The sequence below is a fragment of the Rissa tridactyla genome, chromosome 4 (assembly GCF_028500815.1).
Source record: "Rissa tridactyla isolate bRisTri1 chromosome 4, bRisTri1.patW.cur.20221130, whole genome shotgun sequence".
Taxonomy (NCBI): domain Eukaryota; kingdom Metazoa; phylum Chordata; class Aves; order Charadriiformes; family Laridae; genus Rissa; species Rissa tridactyla.
This window is the reverse complement of record NC_071469.1, coordinates 71119350-71140423: the sequence shown is the minus strand read 5'-3', so window position 1 is coordinate 71140423 and position 21074 is coordinate 71119350. Positions and strand designations below refer to the sequence as shown.

The 21074-nt window shown below is 51.5% G+C and overlaps 2 protein-coding genes across 2 annotated transcripts; both read right to left on the bottom strand.

The window, feature by feature from the left end:
- Positions 1-577: 577 nt before the first annotated feature.
- LOC128908650 (E3 ubiquitin-protein ligase RBBP6-like) lies at positions 578-2864 on the bottom strand. The gene is made up of 3 exons (XM_054199298.1): positions 2699-2864; positions 1714-1813; positions 578-656 (listed from the first exon to the last, which is right to left on the bottom strand). The coding sequence occupies exons 1-3, from the start codon at positions 2862-2864 to the stop codon at positions 578-580; spliced, it is 345 nt and encodes a 114-aa protein (XP_054055273.1).
- Positions 2865-13761: 10897 nt separating this feature from the next.
- On the bottom strand, positions 13762-18304 carry LOC128908649 (kelch-like protein 10). The gene is made up of 3 exons (XM_054199297.1): positions 18222-18304; positions 14791-14934; positions 13762-14293 (listed from the first exon to the last, which is right to left on the bottom strand). Exons 1-3 carry the CDS (start codon positions 18302-18304, stop codon positions 13762-13764), a joined length of 759 nt encoding a protein of 252 aa, XP_054055272.1.
- Positions 18305-21074: the final 2770 nt, after the last annotated feature.

The following is a 21074-nucleotide window of genomic DNA, read 5'->3' as shown; positions in this document are numbered from 1 at the left end:
CAAAACGTATGGGATGTGTTGGGATCGGTATTTGTTGAGCCCCCGAGTCAAAAGCAAGAAACAGTACCAAGTTCAGCAATAATGGTTTCTCAGTGGCTTTTGAAAACATTTTCAAAAAGCATTAGGCAAAAAAGTACTTAAAAACAAAAGCTAAGTGATACAATGGGAAAAGGGAAAAAAATACGCTCTAAACATTTTTTGTTGCAACAAACAAAGACCCCACACACCCCCATACAAACATACATATTGGCTAGCTACAGACAGATGTAGCACATCAGTGTGCAAACCTTGAACCAGCATGATCTAAAAACCATCATATATCACCTGTTCAACACAAAGTCATACAGGAAATAGCCTGGCATGTTCAATATGAAATACAATGCATTTGAGGCACAAATACCAATATTCACATTCGAACTGCGCAAGCGATGGCATTACTCAGTCTTTACTACGCTGAATAAGATACACTGTATTTGCAATATATACTGTGTTTTACTGGAAAATACATGAAGTTAATGTTTGCAGAATTAACACAAGGCTATTTGTTTAGGATTTGCTTAGAATGTCTTGTTTAGAATTAAGGGTGTTGAAAAAAGGGTGAGATTGTGTTTTTACATACCGTTTTTGATGTTCCACTCAGTGGCTCAGTTCCGCCTCTAGAAAAAGAAATAAAGGTGATCAGAACTTTAAATAAAGCACTCGTAGCAAACATAAAGCAGTGAAAACAGATCACAAAACCTGAACATCATAACATTATGTTCTAAATAATCTAGTGAATATGGAAATTCATTTGCATACATAAACTGTTCTCTCTTGGTGCACTCAGTGCAACTAATAAAACCCTCCAAAGTCACGTTTCTTTGGCCATACAGTGGTTTCTTCATCCATTTACCTTGAAGAACATACTACAAGGCAAGTAACGCATGTTTGAAAGGCCTCTCCACCATTGCAGCGTACTTTCATCATTCCCAAACATCGGCCCCTCTCCCAGTGGTTTCTGCCATGTTTCCAGCTGAAGGAACAGAAAGCTCACCTGCCTGGTTAATTGTCAACATTAGCACAGCAGTGCTGGTCTGTCCTTATCCCCACGTACGGGTGTTTGTTTGATCTTTGATGCCAGCAGCATCTACCCTCTCATTTTGGGGCAGCATGACAATACCCGGGGAGGGTGCCAGCCAGCCAGAAGCGGAGGATGCATTGACAAGGTAGCACTAAGCACACATATTTCAATACATACATTCACCCCCAAAGCAAGGCCACGTTTATAAGCACAAGGCTGCCGTGTCCAGAATTACTAGGGAGTGCCTGAAGGCATCTCCTCTGAGATGGAAACAAATTATGAGTTTACACTACAATGGCTATCTGTCGTTGCTATAAAAGCAATAAAAGCAAACGCATATAATAAGGGAGCTCTCCACGGAGAGGAAACAGGATCTACAACTTGGGTCTCAGAAGAGCCAACCCCAAGGACAAACCCAGGAGAATCCTCTTAAAAGTTACCGTTGATGGAGTTGGAACCCCATCTCCCAGCAGGCCTAAAAATGTCAGCCTACTTCGGGACAGATACGGTAACATCTGCCCCACGACGACAAACATTTACTGCAGCTTTAACGAGAGAGATACAAGCAGAATGCCTCCGTAAACTAATAGCCATTAAAAAAGTTCACACGTTGAAACCCCTAGCCAAGAATTCAACGCTTTATGGACACTCACATGGCAGATGTTTTGCCGGCAGCTTTAACTCCTCCAACAGGGATTCTTCTCACAATTACTGACGAGTTCTTAGCAATCAGGGCGTTGTCATCTGTGTACTCTGGAACAACATAAACACAGAAAAAAAATCAGCCAATTTGTAAGAACGCATATTAATTTGTAATTACATAGCACTCCAGAGGATCCTTTTGCAGCTATAAATGCAAAATCCTATACGTAACAGCGCGCTGTTATCGTCTCAACATACTAAGAGGACTTTTCAAGAAGCACATACTTCTTCACTGAGTTGTGATTACGCATGGAAACAAAGAAACACACTTTGTAAAAATGCTATGACGTATATTACAGTAATACTTCAGGGGCTAATATATTTATGAGCATCAATGTTTCACCTAAAACTTTCCTTTCGGTTTCTCAACTGCCATAACAGGATCTCCGTGTTTGGCCTATTTCAAAACATTTTTTCTCCCGGTGACAACAACTGGGCCCATCACAGTTTATTGCCGTCGAACGTTCTGGGTTTAATGCTCTGCTTTACACAGACCCAGCCGTTACAGAAGGGACATCAGCCAGGCAGCCATTCAGCCTGCTGGCATTCGTCAGGCTAGAAGTTCATTAGCAACTGAAGGCAAATTCAGAGACCCTTCTGCAGCAAAGCCCTTCAAGCAAATTAAACCTTTTTCAAAAGCTCTTCACAGTTTTAGTCAACACTACGAGAGAAATCCGGGACTCCCAAAATGTACCTCTACCTACTCTGCGAGGCCCCCAGCACAAGTCACAGCTCCCGATGGCGGCCGAATCTCATCATGGCTTCCCGCCCCGCTTCATCCCCGCCCCGCATCCCTCTTGGTGCTCCCCACGCCCACGACACGGGCCCTGGCTGGACTCGGGCCACCTGGGGCGACCCGCAGAGAGCCCAGCATGGCTCCCGCAGGCCGCGGCCACCACGGGGGGTCCCCGAGGCCCCGCGCTGCTCCCCACGCACCTGCTCCAGTCTGGGCGTTGCTGATCTGCAAGTCGCTGGTGGCCGCCTTCAGCTTCTCGCGGGCCATGATCTGGCGCTTGAGGTCCCGCAGGCAGATGTTCAGGCCGCTGAAGATGACCCTGTCATACGCCAGCTTGGCAGCGAACTTGTAGTGGATGCACGACATGGTTGTGGCCAGGTGGTCCAGGGGCCACGGCGTCCACAGCGGTACCAAGTGTGGCGGCCTCTGTGCTGGGTTGGGCTGGTGGCAGCGCAGGGAAGGGCCCGCCGAGGGGCCGGGGAAAGCGGTGCGGGCTGAGCCGAGCTCTGTCCCTGCTCCCTCTCTCCCACACAGTGTTGCCAGGCCTGGCCAGTCACTATGGCCACTGGGCAACGGCCCACCGCCCCACCCCCACGCCTCAGGGGACCCAGCGCATTGTGACAAAAGGGCTGTCACTGCCCCTGGCTGCTGGTGTCCCTGGTGTCCCCTGGCCTGTCACCGGCCACTGTCCTGTCACCCCCCAGGTCTGCGGGGTCCCTCCTGTTACCCCCAGGCTGCCACCCCCGCTATCCCCTCCTCCGGGCAGCCAGACGAGCCAAGACAGCCTGGGGGAGATGCAGCCGGCTCTGCAGTGTGGCGCCCGGCTGCCCGCACCGCAGGGCCAGCGAAGGCAGGGGACATCTCAGGGGGGCTGAGTGTTCCTTGGGGCAGCTACCGAAAGGTCAGCCAAAGGGGCCAATGACCACCCGGTTTATGGCCACAAGCCAATGTACTTCCCAACCATGGCACACCCACAGCGGCGTGAACTCTGTCTGGAGAGGAGGACTAAGAAGTCAGGAATGAACCATCAGCGTTAGGAGGTGCCCCAGGACAACCTTTCTTGCTTTCTCAACCATGAAAGCTGCTGCTGCAACAGCCCTAGCGCAGGAGTTCGTGCCTTGAATGACCAGGTCGAGTTCTGTTGAGTAATATGCTACGGCTTGCAGGTGCTTCCGGCCCAACTGGCTATTCCTTTCTGTTCATATAAATATAAAAGCCTTCTTGTGGTCTGGCAGGGCTAAGGAGGGAGCTTCCACGACTGCTTGCTTTACATCTTTAAATGCCTTTTGGGTTTCCGGAGTCAGGAAATCCTTTTGATTTCAGTGCTGTCCTCTGTATAAAAGACATCATTAATTTTGCTCTTGGTGTCTATTTTTCCTGTTAATGGTCATTTGGAAGCCCAGGTTTTAATATGGTAGCCTTGCCCGTAAGCCTGTGGTGGATTATACGTATTCATTCCACAACTCGCCCATCGCCACAGTCCAAACCACAGCAGCAGAGGAAAAAAGCCCCACTGTTGGATATGCACTAAAAGCCCATCCTCTGCCAGAAACACTCTCCTGGGAACCTGTCCCGGTGAAGTCTCATCGGTACAGGGACGGGCATCTATGTTACTTTTGAAATTTCACTGAGGAAGGGAAGGATACCAGCCTTCCACCAAGACGGGTTTGTCACTAGTCTGAAAGGAGATCCCTGGCTATGCCTGGAGAGCAAACCTATTCACAAGCTCACACGCTCTCCAGGGGCTGGGCACTGGAAATGCCAATAGAGCTCTTAGGGCCGTACAGATGAAAAGGGGAGTCTTGCGCCTGGAACCTTCCATAGATTTGTTCCTATGCCTAAAGGCAATTGGTTTTCCTCCACAGACAGGCTGGGCAGTCTCACCTCGGTGCCCGGCAGGATCATGCAGCAGATCTTCCTGGAAACTCTGCTGAGGCACATGGAATATAGGGAGTGCAATGATAGGACATGGGGCAACGGTTTCAAACAGAAAGAGGGTCGATTTAGATTGGATATCAGGAAGAAATTCTTTACTGTAAGGGTGGTGAGGCACTGGAAGAAGTTGCCCAGGGAAGCTGTCGATGCCCCATCCCTGGAAGTGTTCAAGGCTGGGTGAGACTTTGGGCAGCCTGGTCTAGTGGGACGTGTCCCTGCCCATGGCAGGGGGGCTGGAACTAGATGATCTTTAGGGTCCCTTCCAACTCGAACCATTCTGTGATTCTGTGATTCTGTGATCAGCGACAGCCAACATGGCTTTACTAAGGGCACACGGTGCCTGACAAATTTGGTGGCCTTCTACAACGGGGTTACAGTGTTGGTGGATAAGGGAAGAGCAGCTGACATCATCTGACTGGACTCGGGCAAGGTATCTGACACTGTCCCACATGACATCCTTGTCTCTAAATTGGAGAGACATGGCTTTGACAGATGGACCACTCGGTGGCTAAGGAATTGGACGGATGGCTGCACTCAGAGAGGTTTGGTCAACAGCTTGATGACCAAGTGGTGAGCAGTGATGAATGGTGTTCTATTTAACATCTTTGTTGGTGACATGGATGTTGGGATTGAATTCACCCTCAGCAAGTTTGCCGACGACACCGAGCTGTGTGGCACGGTCGACACGCTGGAGCCATCTAGAGGGACCCGGACAGGCTGGAGAAGTTCAATTGGGCCAAGTTCAAGGCCCTACACATGGGCTGAGGCAATCCCAAGCAAAAATACAGACTGGGAGGAGAATGGTTTGAGAGCAGCCCTGAGGAGAAGGACTTGGGGGTGTTGGTGGGTGAGAAGCTCAACGTGAGCTGGCAATGTGCACTCGCAGCCCAGAAAGCCAACCATATCCTCGGCTGCATCAAAAGAAGCATGGCCAGCAGGTCGAGTGACATGATTCTGTCCCTCTACTCTGCCCTTGTGAGAACCCACCTGAAGTACTGCCTCCAGCTCTGGGGCCCCAAACATGCAAAGGACATGGAACTGTTGGAGTGAGTGCAGAGGAGACCACAAGAATCATAGAATCATAGAATCATAGAATTGTTGAGGTTGGAAGGGACCTTCAAGATCATCGAGTCCAACCTTTAGCCTACCCTGACAAGAGCCACTTCTAAACCATGTCCCTAAGTGCCCCATCTACCCTTTTTTTAAACACCTCCAGGGATAGTGAATCCACCACCTCCCTGGGCAGCCTATTCCAATGTTTAATAACCCTTTCAGTGAAAAAATGTTTCCTAATATCTAATCTAAACATATCTAATCTAAACCTCCCCTGACGTAACTTGAACCCGTTTCCCCTCATCCTATCAACCAGGGAGAAGAGGTCAGCCCCCATCTCTCTACAACCTCCTTTCAGGTAGTTGTAGAGGGTGATAAGGTCTCCCCTCAGGCTCCTCTTCTCCAGGCTAAACAACCCCAGCTCCCTCAGTCGTTCTTCATAAGGTTTGTCCTCCAGACCCCTCACCAGCTTTGTAGCCCTTCTCTGGACACGCTCCAACACCTCAATGTCCCTCTTTTAGCGAGGGGTCCAAAACTGAACGCAGTACTTGAGGTGGGGCCTCACCAGTGCCGAGTACAGGGGGATGATCACTTCCCTAGTCCGGCTCACCACACTATTCCTGATACAGGCTAGGATGCTGTTGGCCTTCTTGGCCACCTGGGCACACTGCTGGCTCATATTCAGCCGGCTGTCAACCAACACTCCCAAGTCCTTTTCTGTCGAGCTGCTTTCGAGCCACTCTGCCCCAATCCTGTAGCGCTGCATGGGGTTGTTGTGTCCCAAGTGCAGGACCCGGCATTTGGCCTTGTTGAACCTCATACCATTAGTCTCAGCCCATCGGTCCAGCCTGTCCAGATCCCTCTGCAGAGCCAACCTACCCTCAAGCAGATCAACACGCCCGCCCAGTTTAGTGTCATCTCCGAACTTACTGAGGGTGCATTCGATCCCTTCATCCAGATCATTGATAAAGATATTAAAGAGAACCGGCCCCAGCACCGAGCCCTGGGGGACACCACTTGTGACTGGACACCAACTGGATTTAACTCCATTTACCACCACTCTCTGGGCACGGCCATACAGCCAGTTTTTTACCCAGCGAAGAGTACACCTGTCCAGGCCATGAGCAGCCAGTTTCTCCAGGAGAATGCTGTGGGAAACAGTGTCAAAAGCTTTGCAAAAATCCAAGTAGATAACATCCACAGCTTTTCCCTCATCCACTGAGTGGGTCACCTTATCATAGAAGGATATTAGGTTTGATAGGCATGACCTGCCCTTCACAAACCCATGCTGACTGGGCCTGATCACCCTGTTCTCCTGCATGTGCCGTGTAATGGCACTGAGGAGGATCTGTTCCATGACCTTCCCAGGCACCGAGGTCAGACTGACTGGCCTGTAGTTCCCCGGATCCTCCTTCCGGCCCTTCTTGTGGATGGGTGTCACATTTGCTAACCTCCAGTCAGCTGGGACCTCCCCGGTTGTCCAGGACTGCTCATAAATGATACCAAGTGGCCTGGCGAGCACCTCCGCCAGCTCTTTCAATACCCTTGGGTGGATCCCATCCGGCCCCACAGATTTGTGCACCTCCAGGTGCTGAAGCAGGTCCCTCACCGTTTCCCTTTGGATTACGGGGGCTTCATTCTGCTCCCCATCCCTGTCTTCTAGTTCAGGGGTCTGGGTGCTCAGGGAACAACTGGTCCTACTGCTGAAGACTGAGGCAAAGACTTCATTAAGTACCTCAGCCTTTTCCTCATCCTTGGTCACTATGTTGCCGGCCCTATCTACTAGAGGACAGAGATAATCCTTAGTCCTCTTCTTATTGCTAATATATTTATAGAAACTTTTTTTGTTGTCCTTGACAACAGAAGCCAGGTTTAGCTCTAGCTGGGCTTTGGCCCTCCTGATTTTTTCCCTACATAGCTTAACTACCTCTTTGTAGTCGTCTTGAGTGGCCTGCCCTTACTTCCAGAGGCCATAGATCCTCTTTTTTTCCCTAAGTTGCAACACTAGCTCCCTGTGTAGCCAGGCCAGCCTTTTTCCCCGACGGCTTGTCTTCTGGCACATGGGGACAGCCTGCTCCTGCGCCTTTAAGACTTCCTTCTTGAAAATCATCCAGGCTTCCTGGGCTCCTTTGCCCTGGAGGACTGCCTCCCAGGGGACTTTGTCAACCAGGCTCCTGAAAAGCCCAAAGTCCGCCCTCCGGAAGTCCAAGGTAGCAGTTCTGCTGACCCCTCTCCTTGCTTCTCACAGAATCGAAAACTCTATCATTTCATGGTCACTGTTCCCAAGACAGCCTCCAACCTTCACATCCCCCACAAGACCTTCCCTATTTACAAACAACAGATCCAAAAATGATCGGAGGGCTCAAGCCCCTCTGTTGTGAGGACAGGCTGAGAGACTTGGGGTTGTTCACACTGGAGAAGAGAAGGCTCCAGGGAGACCTTATAGCAGCCTTCCAGTACTACCTAAAGGGGGCCTACAGAAAAGGTGGAGAGGGACTCTTGGTCAGGGAGTGGAGCAATAGGACGAGGGGAACGGTTTTAAACTGAAAGAGGGTAGATTTAGATAAGATATTAAGAAGACATTCTTTTTGCCGAGGGCGGTGTGCCGCTGGCACAGGCTGCCCAGAGAACTTGTGGATGCCCCATCCCTGGAATTGTTCAAGGCCAGGCTGGACAGGGCTTTGAGCAGCCTGGCCTAGTCAGAGGTGTCCCTGCCCATGGCAGGGAGGTTGGGACTAGATGATCATTAAAGTCCCTTCTAACTCTACCCATTCTATGACTCTATGATTTGCCAGCAATGTTTCAAGTCACACAATACCCAGTTGCGGATTCACGGAATCACGGAATCTTCAGAGTTGGAAGGGACCTAGAGATCATCTAGTCCAACTCCCCTGCTAGAGCAGGATTGCCTAAAGCACATCCCTCAGGGCTGCATCCAGGTGGGTCTTGAAAATCTCCAGAGAAGGGGACTCCACAACCTCCCTGGGCAGCCTGTTCCAGTGCTCTGTCACCCTCACTGTAAAGAAGTTTTTCCGTGTATTTGAACGGAACTTCCTATGTTCTAGCTTGTGCCCATTGCCCCTTGTCCTGTCACTGGGAACCATTGAAAAGAGCCTGGCTCCGTCCTCCTTAAACCCACCCTTTAGATACTTGTAAACATTAATCAGGTCCCCCCTCAACCTTCTCTTCTCCAGGCTAAAGAGTCCCAGCTCTTTCAGCCTTTCCTCATAAGGGAGGTGCTCCAGTCCCATAATCATCTTGGTTGCCCTTCGCTGGACTCGCTCCAGTAGTTCCCTGTCCCTCTTGAACTGGGGAGCCCAAAACTGGACACAGTACTCCAGTTGTGGCCTCACCAGTGCAGAGTAGAGGGGGAGAATGACCTCCCTCGACCTACTGGCCACAGTCTTCCCTATGCAGCCCAGGATGCCATTGGCCTTCTTGGCGACAAGGGCACACTGCTGGCTCATGGATAATTTGCTGTCTACCAGGATCCCCAGGTCCTTCTCCTCAGAGCTGCTTCCCAGCCTGTCTGCCCCTAGCCTATACTGGTGTTTGGCATTCTTCCTTCCCAGGTGCAGGACCCTACACTTGCTTTTGTTGAACCTCATTAGGTTCTTCTCTGCCCAGCTCTCCAGCCTGTCCAGGTCACGCTGGATGGCAGCGCGGCCCTCTGGAGTGTCGGCCACCCCTCCCAGCTTGGTATCATCAGCAAACTTGCTGAGGATACACTCTGTCCCCTCATCTAGGTCATTAATGAGTATATTGAACAAAATTGGTCCAAGTATTGACCCCTGAGGGACACCACTGGTTACAGGCCTCCAACTGGACTCTGTGCCGCTGATCACAACCCTCTGAGTTCTATCACTCAGCCAGCTCTCGATCCACCTCACTGTCACCTCGTCTAGCCCATACTTCCTCAGCTTCCTAATGAGGATGTTATGGGAGACAGTGTCAAAAGCCTTGCTAAGGTCAAGGTAGATGACATCTACGGCTCTCCCCTCATCCAGCCAACCCGTTATAACATCATAGAAAGCTATCAGATTGGTCAGGCATGATTTGCCCTTGGTAAATCCATGCTGACCACTTCCAATAACTTCCTGTTCCTCTACATGTTTGGAGACGACATCCAGAATGAGTCGCTCCATTACCTTCCCAGGGACAGAGGTGAGACTAACCGGCCTGTAGTTCCCTGGGTCCTCCTTCTTGCCTTTTTTGAAGATTGGAGTGATATCAGCCTTCCTCCAGTCCTCAGGCACCTCTCCTGTTCCCCATGACCTTGCAAAGACAATGGAGAGCGGTCTAGCGATAACATCTGCCAGCTCTCTCAGCACTCGCGGGTGCATCCCGTCAGGGCCCATGGATTTATGAATGTCCAGCTTGGCCAAGTGGTCTCTGACCCGGTCCTCCTCAACTAAGGGAAAATCTTCCTCTCTCCCGACCTTCCCCCTTGCCTCCAGGGTATGGGATTCGTGAGGGACGGCTTTATCAGTGAAGACCGAAGAAAAGAAGGCATTCAGTAACTCTGCCTTCTCTGTGTCTTCCACCACTAGGGCACCCGTCTCATTCATCAGTGGACCTATATTTTCCCTAGTCTTCCTTTTTGTGTTGATATACTGGAAAAATCTCTTCTTGTTGTCTTTAACTGCAGTGGCCAAGCTGAGTTCTGATTGAGCTTTGGCCCTTCTAATCTTCCCCCTGCATAGCTTTGTTATATCTTGATAATCCTCATAAGTTGCTAAGCCCCTTTTCCAGAGAATGTAAGCCTTCCTTTTTTTCCTGAGGTCCAGCCAGAGCTCTCTATTTAGCCAGGCTGGCCTTCTTCCCCGTCGGCTCGTCTTTCGGGACATGGGGATGGCCTTCTCCTGTGCTTCTAAGAGCACCTGCTTGAAGTATGCGTTACAAAATGTCACTAAACTTAACGACAGCAGCCTCTTTGCAGGTTTCTAACTCAAAAGCAAAACCCAAAAAGCCTGGTCCTTCCATGTGGCTGGCGTCTTCCCATGGCTCTTCCTCAAGGCAGGAGAAATGACCCTGAATTTGGAAGTCCATGGAAATTTAGAAGTACGCATAGTCCTCTGGCAGTCATTACTTATGGGCCAGAAGTCAGAAACGAGTCGGACTGCACCAGAAGTGGCACTGCCCCACCTGCAGGAGACATATTGGACCAGAAATGATGGTTTCAAGATAGAAAACACAATACAATCCACCAAAACAGCAAAAAAACCCCAAACAGATAAAACATTGTACACAAAACAAAGACCCCCATCTAAACCTTAAAATGGTAAACAAGCTGAAAAAGAGGACGCTCCACAAAAAAAGACCATGCAGAACACAGGATAACATAAAAATAACATAACCCCAGGAAGCCAGGGCCAACACACCCGGATCCTGTACATAACAGTAAAACCTGGGTTAAACACTCCCGGGGAGAAAGGTTGAGGCCCTCGGAGACTTCGAACCGGCCAGCCATGGCCACCGGGCTTCAGCTCATTATTTCTGTGTCAGATGACCCTGTCCTCCCTGTGAGACCCCTCAGGGCAGCTGTACCCAGCTCCAGGGGGGTGGATACGGCCTCGGCATTATGGGGAGGTGCTTCCTGGGAGCAAGATCTCTCACAGGGGCACTGGGAAACCCCCCTCAGGCCTGGATGCCTGAGAAACATCTCTGCACTGCTCCACATCTCACCAAAACCAGGGGCAGAGGAAGGCTGCTGTGGTGGCCTCCAAGAGAACCAGCTCACCTGGGCTGTTCTGCAGCCACCAGGTGCCTTTGCTGTCAGGCGGGTCTCAGCGTTGGTCTGCAAACGGCTGTCACCTCCCTGCAGGATGCTCTTCAGCACACGGTACGTCTGCACTGAGTCTTCTTGGGCATGAAGTCCCAAAGGGAGGGATGACCTTTCACTGAAGGTCCTGAACGCAGTTCACGTAAGGAAGCGTCATATCTGCTTGTGATAAATTATATTCCTCCAATCTAAAATGCTAAATGTCAGTCGCCGAGGTGCGCTGGCCCGATCTGCAGCAGAGTGGCAGAGCTTGATGCACAGGGGGGTTTCCCGAGGCAGGGAAAAGCCAGGGCGGTGGAGAGACCCACCAAGAGCCAGCAGCTCTGGTGGAAGACGCTGACAAGGTGTGGGCATTGACAGAGCCACAGCGGCTACCCCACACCTATAAAAAACAGCCTGGGGACTAGAAGTGACCAGGAGTGCTGCAAACAGAGTGTGGCACAGTCTGCGTGGCAGGGCATCCTCACTCTACCAGCTCAAAAGGTGAGCTCCATTGGTGGTCATCACAATCTCAGAAGGAGCACAGCTACCGTATCCACCTGGCAGAAAGCCACGTCCTCTGCACTCGCCGGAATGGATGTGGCAACCCAGACAGAGCTCCAGTGAAATCATGCAGGTCTTGGGCTGCAGGGCTTGCCAGAGAATTTCGCTAGTAACGGAGGGCAGCAGTGAGAACAGCAGTGTGAGGTGTGACCAGGGGGACGATCTGCTCAGCGAGGTGACAGGGCTACGGGAGGTAGTAGAAAGGTTAAGGAGCATCAGGGAGTCCAAGAAAGAGATAGACTGGTGGAATCATGCTCTGCCCTCCCTGAGACAGAAACAGGAACAGCCACCAGAAAAAAAACAAGATCAAGGGGATCCTGCAACCTCCCCCTGCCGGGCTTTGACAGTAGCTTCAAGGAAAGGAGCAAATGGAGGCAAGTCCATGCCCAGGGTGGATGGAGAACCCCCTCCTTGCCCAGCCTACCTTCCCAGGTGCCGCAACGCATAGTCCAAGGACCACCAAAAGAGACTTCGGGGCCTCGGGACAGTTGGTAAGGAAATCTGAACCACAGGGTATTTTCTCCTCTCTCCTTCCCGTTGTGGGCAGCAACATAGGAAGAAATAGATGGACACAGTCTATTAATACGTGGCTCTGTGGCTGATGTCACCCATACAATTTTGGGGTTTCCGAGAATGGGGCGGCCTGCACAGCACAAGGCTTGCTGGCGTCAGATGGGATTCACCTTTCTGAAAGGGGGAAGAGGGTCTTCGCTCACAAGTGAGCAGAGCTCATTGACTTAAACTAGGCTTGAAAGGGCAGGGGGACAATATCAGGCTTGGCCGTGACAAGTGGTGGGACAACACACCAAGGTAGAGGGTTGGGGTGCTAGCAAGGGCACTCAGCCTGTTGGTCTGACACGTGCTGGGAACACTGGAGGACGCTTGAAGTCTTACAGAGATGAGGGAATGGCTCCTGAGGTAATGGGGGGGAGCCAAAAGGGGAGGAGTCAAGAGGGGAGGAGAAAAGAGGGGAACACCAGTAAATAGCTCAAAGGAATCAAGGTGTGTTCCTCTAAGAAGGTGAGATGGCTGACAGACCAGCTATAAAGTGCCTCGACACCAATGCATGCAGCATGGGCAACAAACGGGAGGAGCTGGAAGCTGCCGCGCTGCTGGAAAGCTGACACCTAGTTGCCATTCCTGAAACCTGGTGGGACGAATCCCATGACTGGAGTGTGACTATCCATGGCCAGCAACAGGGGAGGAAGCGGGGACAGAGGAGCTACCCTCTAGGTCAAGAAACGGGTAGAGTGTGAACAGCTGTCTCTAAAGAATAGCCAAGAGCAGGTTGAAAGCTTATGGGTAAGAATTAGAGAGCCAGGCAACAGAGGGAGCCTTGGGGTTGGTGTCTGCTCCAGGCCGCCCGATCAAGGGGAGCCTATTGGCGAAGCCTTCTTCCTCCAGCTACATCAGCAGGCATCGCGCTCACAGCTTCTCATCCTGCTGGGGGACTTCCGCCACCCCCACAGCTGCTGGAATAGTAGTACAGCAAGCTGTAGGCAATCCAGGAGACTGCCAGAACCGAGTGCCTTGAAGATAACTTCTTGAGCCAGGTGATAGACAGCCCCACCAGAGGAGCGGCCATACTGGACCTGAAGGGCACCAACGCAAATGAGCTAATGGGTGACATCAAGATTGGAGGCAGCCTGGGCTGCGGTGGTCAGGCGCTGGCGGAGTGCACAGTCCCGAGGGGTCTGGGCATGTGGGGAAGAGTAAAGTCAGGACCCTGAATTTCAGGAAAGCAAACTTCCAGCTCTTCAAAGAGCTGGTCAATAAGACCTTCTGGGACACTGATGAAAATCTAGTTCCTGTGAAACTGATAGAAATGGCACTTGCAGATTTGCATGAGGGACGTGTAAGTACAGGGAACATGGACTACAAATTCATACCACTGCGCACGTATGAGTTCAAAATTTTTAAGCAAAGTCTTAACTGTCAGTAACGCTGAGTTTATTTAGAGAAAAAAAATCCCTTCTGTCCACACTTCCACCCTTCCTTGCCCAGCAAGACTACAACGTGCTGCCTCCTGTTCTGCAGGTCATGAGCAACCCATTTCAGAACGGCCTCGAACACGGCCTCTTCTTTCACAGGGAGCTCATCCTTCTCCAGCAGGCGTTCCAGGTCATTGAAGGAGAGCGCCACAAACTCTGTGGACACCCTGCTCACCTCCTCAAAGTGATGCAGGATGAACTCATGGGCTGCTTCTCGCAGGTCAGGACAGTAGTAGTAGCCTGTGAATCTCCAGATGCCGACACAATTTTCCAAGCACAGCTGGGATTTTAAGAACTCGCAGCACAGTCTGACGATGTCCAGGACATTGAACTGGTCTGCTGCGATGAGCAAACTTTCAACGTTGTCATCCGTGACCTGCACTGTCCCGGTGTAGGCATATTCCATAAGGAGCCTCATCATTTCAGAGGAAGTGCCGGGGATCTTATAGACCTTCCTCTCGGCATTGCTCCAGTTGCTGGAGAACAAAGCCCTGAAAAAAACAAAGCAGCGCTGGGGAAGAAAGCGGCCTTGCTGTGTGACACCCTGACCCCATTATCCCCTGTGCCTCCTTCCCCGGCCACCAATTTGGGCACTAGCAGTAGCCATGCTGGGAGGCCGGGGAGTTTTATGAAGGAATCTTTTACTAGCCGGTTGTTTTAATAAGGAGCCACAGGGCAAGTGGGCACCTTGCTTCAACAAGAACACCAGAGAGTAACGGTGTGTGGGGAAGGCAAACCAGGCCAGCCAGGCTGGCCACGCTCCCAGCCCTGCACCGTATCTGGGGCTTCGCCAGACACCACTTCCAGCGCTGCTGTTCGATCCCAGCTTGTGGATGAATGTTGGTGTCCGAGGAGGTACCAGGACTAGGGGGAACTGCTGGAGGAAAGTTTGAGGGCCGAGGGAAGCGCTGGAGATACACGAAGGCACAGTGTGGCACAGAGCAGGAAATACTGTTTGGCCCCATCCCCTCCTCCTTCAAGCACTCACCTGAAGTACGGACTGCAGCTGGAGAGGATCATCTTGTAAGCAATGAATTCAATGCCGTCCACGCTGATGATCCCATCGCCCAGCTTCCCTTCTGGGCAAAGCCCATGGAAGGCGGGGCAAGCCACTGCACTCATCTTCCTCTCCCTGGGTGAGGAGGAGTATGCGGTGCAAGCCAAGCTATCGCCCACCTCGAAGCCTGGGGCAGTGGGAGATGCTTCTCTCTGGGGTGCTCACAGCACTTGGTCCTTGCCCTCCCTCCAACATCATAGTAGAACCCCTGCCTGTCCGGTGGATCTGGAACGTGCCCCATAATGACATCACAGACGTGGGGGGGACCGGGACCGGCCGTGAGCCCCTCCACAGCCCCTCTGTGGGGCCGAGGTCTGGGTCCCCACGGTCCATGTTGCCGTGGGGCAGAGCCGTAGGGTCCCTGGGCTCTGTGGACTTCCACACAGGAGAGGAAATAAAAGATGTACACAGCTCTAGGCACCGTCTCTAAAAGACTCCAAGCTTTTAAAAGAAAGCAAAGAGGGGGAAAGAGGCATTTGGGAAACAGGAAAATAGACAGAGAAAGCAAGCTTTCAAAACAAGTAGCAGCGTATATTGCTCACTGTAAGGCATTATTGCCATGAGCATCTACCGTAGCTAGAAAAGAAAAATGCTTGCCAGCCTCGCCTTGGAAGCTTGGTACCTGAAAAACACTTGTGTTTAACAGAAGCTCTCTCAAGAGCTAGCGGTTTGAGGCAGCAACGCTACCAGGTTCAAGGCCCACATCTCCTCAGTGCACATGCTTATGTCAGTTTTGCAAAGCCAGCCAGAAAGCTGAATGGACCCTGAAAATACCAACCGCCTCCTTCCACTAATGCCAGTAAAAATGCCACGAATACAGCAGGATTGGAAGTTTTGTTATAAATACATGAACTGCAACAGAATCCTAATCGTCTGCTCATGTAGTATATGCATTTTCAACCCCATACAACAAGAAAAAATGCAACTCCACTGGCAGTCTCTAGAAAAGACACAATTCTAGCAGATAGGACTACATATGAAGACATGTACAGGTCTATGCAACTTGGTGGGGTTCCCATGGGTATTTGGGGTTCCCGGGGGGGATATTGAGGGTTTTTTGGGTCCTGTGGGTGGGACTTAGGAGGCTCTTGGGGGCCATTAGATGGTTCAAGGGAGGCTTTGGAGGGCATTGGGTGCCCTTGGTGGAGTTTGGGAGGGGTTCCAATCCTCGTGTTTCCAATTTTCCCCAACAGGGTAAAATTCAACTTCTTTTCGGACGAGACAGGCCAGCATATGTGTTAAAATGGTGCAGGTTTCTTTTGATGTAACCAGGAACAGTGGCACGTACAATGATTTGAAAAGAAATGTTGCAGTAGAAAATCAGCAAGGGCGGCAATCTGGTAAATGATCAAGAAATGAAAAATTGCACGTTCATCCCTTGCCTTGGAGCTGCAAGGGTTGCTTTCCCATTTGAAACTCTGAAGTGTCACTGCAGGGGGAGCATCGGAAGGGGGAAAGGGAGAAAAGTGGTGGCTTAGAAACAAGGAGAGCGGAAAAGAAAGCCCAAGGAAAACAAGGGATGCAAAAGAAAGCCATTGCCGACCAGCAAGCCAGCGATGCCCAGCCAGGCCCCGAGCAAGGGCAGACCCCGCCCACCTTCGCCCCCCACCCCCACCCCGTTTCATTGCTGAGCACGCTGTGGTAGGCTGTGGGATATGCCTTTGGGTGGTTGGCCTCAGATGTCCCCACTCTGTCCCCTCCCAGCCTCTTGGGCACCCCCAGCACACTCGCTGGCTTGCAGTCTGAGGAGCAGAACAGCCCTCGGTGCCGCGCAAGCACTGCAAGAACTAGCGCATCCCGGGGCCCTCCGGGCTCTTTTCAGCACAGCTGCAAAACAGAGCCCCGCACGAGCTGCTGGGAAGAATTCTCATCGTTAAGCTCATGAGACGCTCACAGGTCAGGACGTGTTTGGCACCCTTTTACAACCCTCCTGGCCTTCACTCGCCTGTGCCAGCGCTTGAGGCTGCTCTAGGTTCTGCCAGTCCCCCTGGGCCATGAGGGTCCCAGCCAGACCAGCCTCCAGACGTGCCAGGCCCCACACACCCAGGGAAAAGGCCCGAGCAGAGAAGAGCTTCCCCTGGGGCGAGAGGATCTGCTGGGCTCAGCGGGCAGAGGAGGAGCTCAGGCAACACTTCAGCAAAGTGCAGATGCCCAAGTCCCTGCCGGGCCCTGCTGGGCTGCACCCTCAAGTGCCCGGGGAGCCGGCAGATGGGCTGGGGAGGCCACTCCAACAGGGAGCTGTGCCTCACGACTGCACGCAAGCAACCACCAGCCCCGGGCTGGGGCGCAGCAGAGCCAGCTCTCTGCTCAGGGAGAGCCTCTTGCCCACACTGCCTGCTGGGGCCAGCAGGGGCAGTGACTGGCGTGTTTCCCCTGGGCAGGGCTGGCAGCTGCAGGAAGGCCTGGGCAGGTCAGGTGACCCAAACTGACCAATGGGGTGTTCCCTCCCAGCTCCCACGCTCTGTGGAAAAGGCGAGGCATCAATGGCTTGGGTCTGCATCAATGGCTTGGGGCTGCATCAATGGCTTGGGGCTGCGTCTATGGCCCCTGGCTGAGGAGGACCCTGCCAGTTTTTCTACCTTCTTTCCTTATGCACCAAATGTAAATGAAGTGGCTAGCAGGGTACGACAATATGAAGGCAGTCCCTCTTGTCCCCTTCCTGTTGCAGGTGTGGAAAAAATGACTGAGAAAATCGAGGAAACGACCAAGACAACAGCCAAGCAAAACGAGGTAACAGCTAAGAAAAATTACAAACTGTTTTTTCAACTGTCCAGGCTGGAGAAAGAATCCCACTCTTCCTCTGAACCGTCCCACTCTCGGCCATTCAGAAATAACACCCTCCCACGAAACCCATTCAAGAGAAACAGGACCCGCTCTGGGATTTCCTGTGGCTTTGCCGCTGCGACTATGGAGAGCACAGGAGTAAATGGGGTAGAAAATCTACCCCGGTACCACGAGCACGAAAGCTTGAGTTGCAAGGCAAAGCAGAGCAAAGAGAGAATTCTTCCAGGAGGGTGGCTGCTCCACTCCTTGGTAAGCGGTTCTCTGGTCCGCATAGGAACTCCTCTGCTAATAGTGCAGTGCGCAGTGTACCCTGTTGCCTTCGAATCATAAAGGGGCAAAATCTGTCACTATTTCTGGTGGGACAGGCGGGTCTCGAGAACTGACTGCACTGGAGGCTGAAGTGAGCCTAACAGGGAATAAAGGGGAGCCGCATCCCGTTGTGACTGGCCCTGTTGCTCCGTGCATCCTTGGCATAGGCTGCCTCAAGAGAGGATATTTCAAAGACCTGAAAGGGTATTGGTGGGCTTTTGGTACAGCAGCTGGAGAGACTGAGGACAATACACAGCTGTCTGCCTTACCTGGCCTTTCCGCTGACCCGTCTGTGGTGGGACTGCTGAAGGTTAAAGAACAGCAGGTGCCAGTTGCTACTGCCACAGATCATTGACGACAGTACTGCACCGACCGAGACTCCCTGATTCCCATCCAGAACCTGGTTTGTCAGATGGAGACCCAAGGAGTGCTCAGCAAGACTCGCTCACCCTTTAACAGCCCAATATGGCCAGTGTGGAAGTCTGATGGAGACGGGAGATTAACAGTAGATTACCATGGCCCAAAGGAAGCCACACCACCACTGACTGCTGCTGTGCCAGACCTGCTAGAAGTGCAACATCAACTGGAGTCAAAGGCAGCCAAATGGTATGCTCCAATTGACCCTGCTAATGCATTTTTCTCTCTTCCTTCAGCAGCAGGGTGCAGGCCACAGTTTGCTTTCGCCTGCAGAGGCATCCAGTATGGACTGCCCCAGGGGTGGAAAGACAGCCCTGCTATTTGCCATGGGCTGGTCCAGACTGCACTGGAGAAGGCTGGGGCTCCAGGACACATGCAATACATTGATGATATGATTGTGTGGGGTAATGCAGCAGAAGAAGGTTTCAAGAAAGGTCAGAAAATAACCAAGACCCTTCTGAAAGTGGGTTTTGCCATGAAAAGAGGTAAGGTCAAGGGACCTGCAGGAGACATCCAGTTCTTGGGACTCAAGTGGCAAGATGCTCGTCGCCAGACCCCAATGGATGTGATTAACAAAAGAACAGCTATGTCGCCACCTCCTAACAAAAAGGAAACACAAGCCGTTGCAGGTGTTGTGGGTTTCTGTAGCATGCACATTCCAGGTTATAAGCAGATTGTGAAACCTCTCTATGAAGGGACTGGAAAGAAAAAGGATTTTAGGCGGGGTCCTGAGCCACGACAGGCCTTTAAGCAAATTAAACAAGAGACTGTGCATGCAGCAGCTCTTAGAGCAGTCGGAACAGGACGGGACATTAAAAATGTGCTCTCCACTGCAGCCGGGGACAATGGACCTACCTGGAGCCTCTGGCAGAAGGCACCAGGGGAGACTCGAGGTCGACCCCTAGGATTCTGAGGTTGAGGATACAAAGGCTCCAAGGCCAACTATACTCCAGCTGAGAAAGAAATTCTGGCAGCATGTGAAGGAGTTGGAGCTGCTTCAGAGGTAATTGGTACCCGAGCACAGCTCCTCCTGGTGCCCCCATGGCCAGTGCTGGGCTGGATGTTCAAAGGCAAAGTTCCTTCTACTCATCATGCTCCCGATGCTACCTGGAGTAAGTGGGTTGCCTTAATCACGCAGTGAGCTGGAATAGGAAACCCAAATTGTCCAAGAATTGTAGAAGTGATGACAAACTGGCCTGAAGGCAAAGACTCCGGAATGCCACCAGAGGAGGTGGTGTCTCGTGCTGAGGAAGCCCCACCATATAACGAACTCTCTGATAAGGAGAAACAGGATGCTCTGTTCACTGATGCCTCTTGTCGTCCTATGGCTCCACTCCGTGATCAAGGGTCCCTCCCCACCTTTCCTGTAGGCCCCCTTTAGGGACTGGAAGGCAGCTCTAAGGTCTTCTGGTGCCTTCTCTTCTCCAGGCAGAACAACCCCGGCTCTCTCCGCCGGTCCTCACAGCAGAGGGGCTCCAGCCCTCTGAGCATCTTCATGGCCCTCCTCTGGACCCGTTCCAAGAGGTCCATGGCCTTCTTGTGCAGAGGACTCCAACAAACGTGTAAACACACGTTGTTCTCATCTGCGGCAGCGCTCAGGTTTCCACACCGTGCTCTCACAGCCAGAGTTTGTAGAGACAGGCCCAGGTCTGACTCTTGTTCTTCAGTTTGAGCATGACTGTTCCTCCTCCTCTTATCTCCTGTGTGTTTATACACTATAAAATAATCGGCCAAATTTGGAGTGATATTACAACAAATATGTAAACACAATCCAGCTCTTTTCCCCTTTGAAGGTAGGTACAAGGTTTACTCTTCAGTCGGCAGAGGTGTAACGCCATCCCTCGGCTTGTAAAAGGCCCTTTGGCTCGTACCCTGACTACCCAAGCAGTTGTTTTATCCGAAACATTGTTTAACATACTCTTTTCTCTGGCCCATGATCCTGGTATTTTACTGACCTAAATTTCCCTGAAGCTGGTTACAATCAACCTTTTCTGGTGAAGACTAAGGAAAAATGTATTTGCCGCTACTGTTCCAACCGTTATTTCTTCTCTCTCGTTAGGCAATAGATATAAGCTTTTCCTTCCTGGCCTTTACTTTTAAAATGCAAAACAATTATTAGGGGCTCTAACTAAAATTCATTTCGTGTCCTAGGTTTCTTGATTTTACCTCTAGCCATGCACGACATTATCCTGTGCCTTATGCCTTTGTCTTCTTCACACAGTTCTTTTTTTCAGAGCTGTGGATGATAACCGCCGAGTCTGTCACCCACTTTGGGGGAGCTTTCTGTTTGGTCATTTCCACTTAGATTTTCCAACCACCTACGTCTCTGCCTGAGCTTTTCCAGCTGAAGAGTTGCCACGTGTCGGTGTGTTCAAACCGCTCAGACCCGTTCCGCCTCACCTGAAGAGGGGAGATGAGGTATCTTGGTCCAAGGGTTTTCTGAAGACAGACCGTGGGATCTGTGATCATTTCCATGGAACGGACCACACTTAACCTCTAGCAGATGACCAAGCAGTATTGTTCCAGAAGGAACATACTAAATTTAGTCACTGAGTCAACATCTGTTTCTTATGTCTGAACAGTCCAAACTGATTTTGCTCTGTAAGCGTGCTTTCCTTCACTGTGGTTTCACCACCTGAACTCTCTGTAAGCGTGCTTTCCTTCACTGCGGTTTCACCACCTGAACTGTATTTCACCGCCTGGAG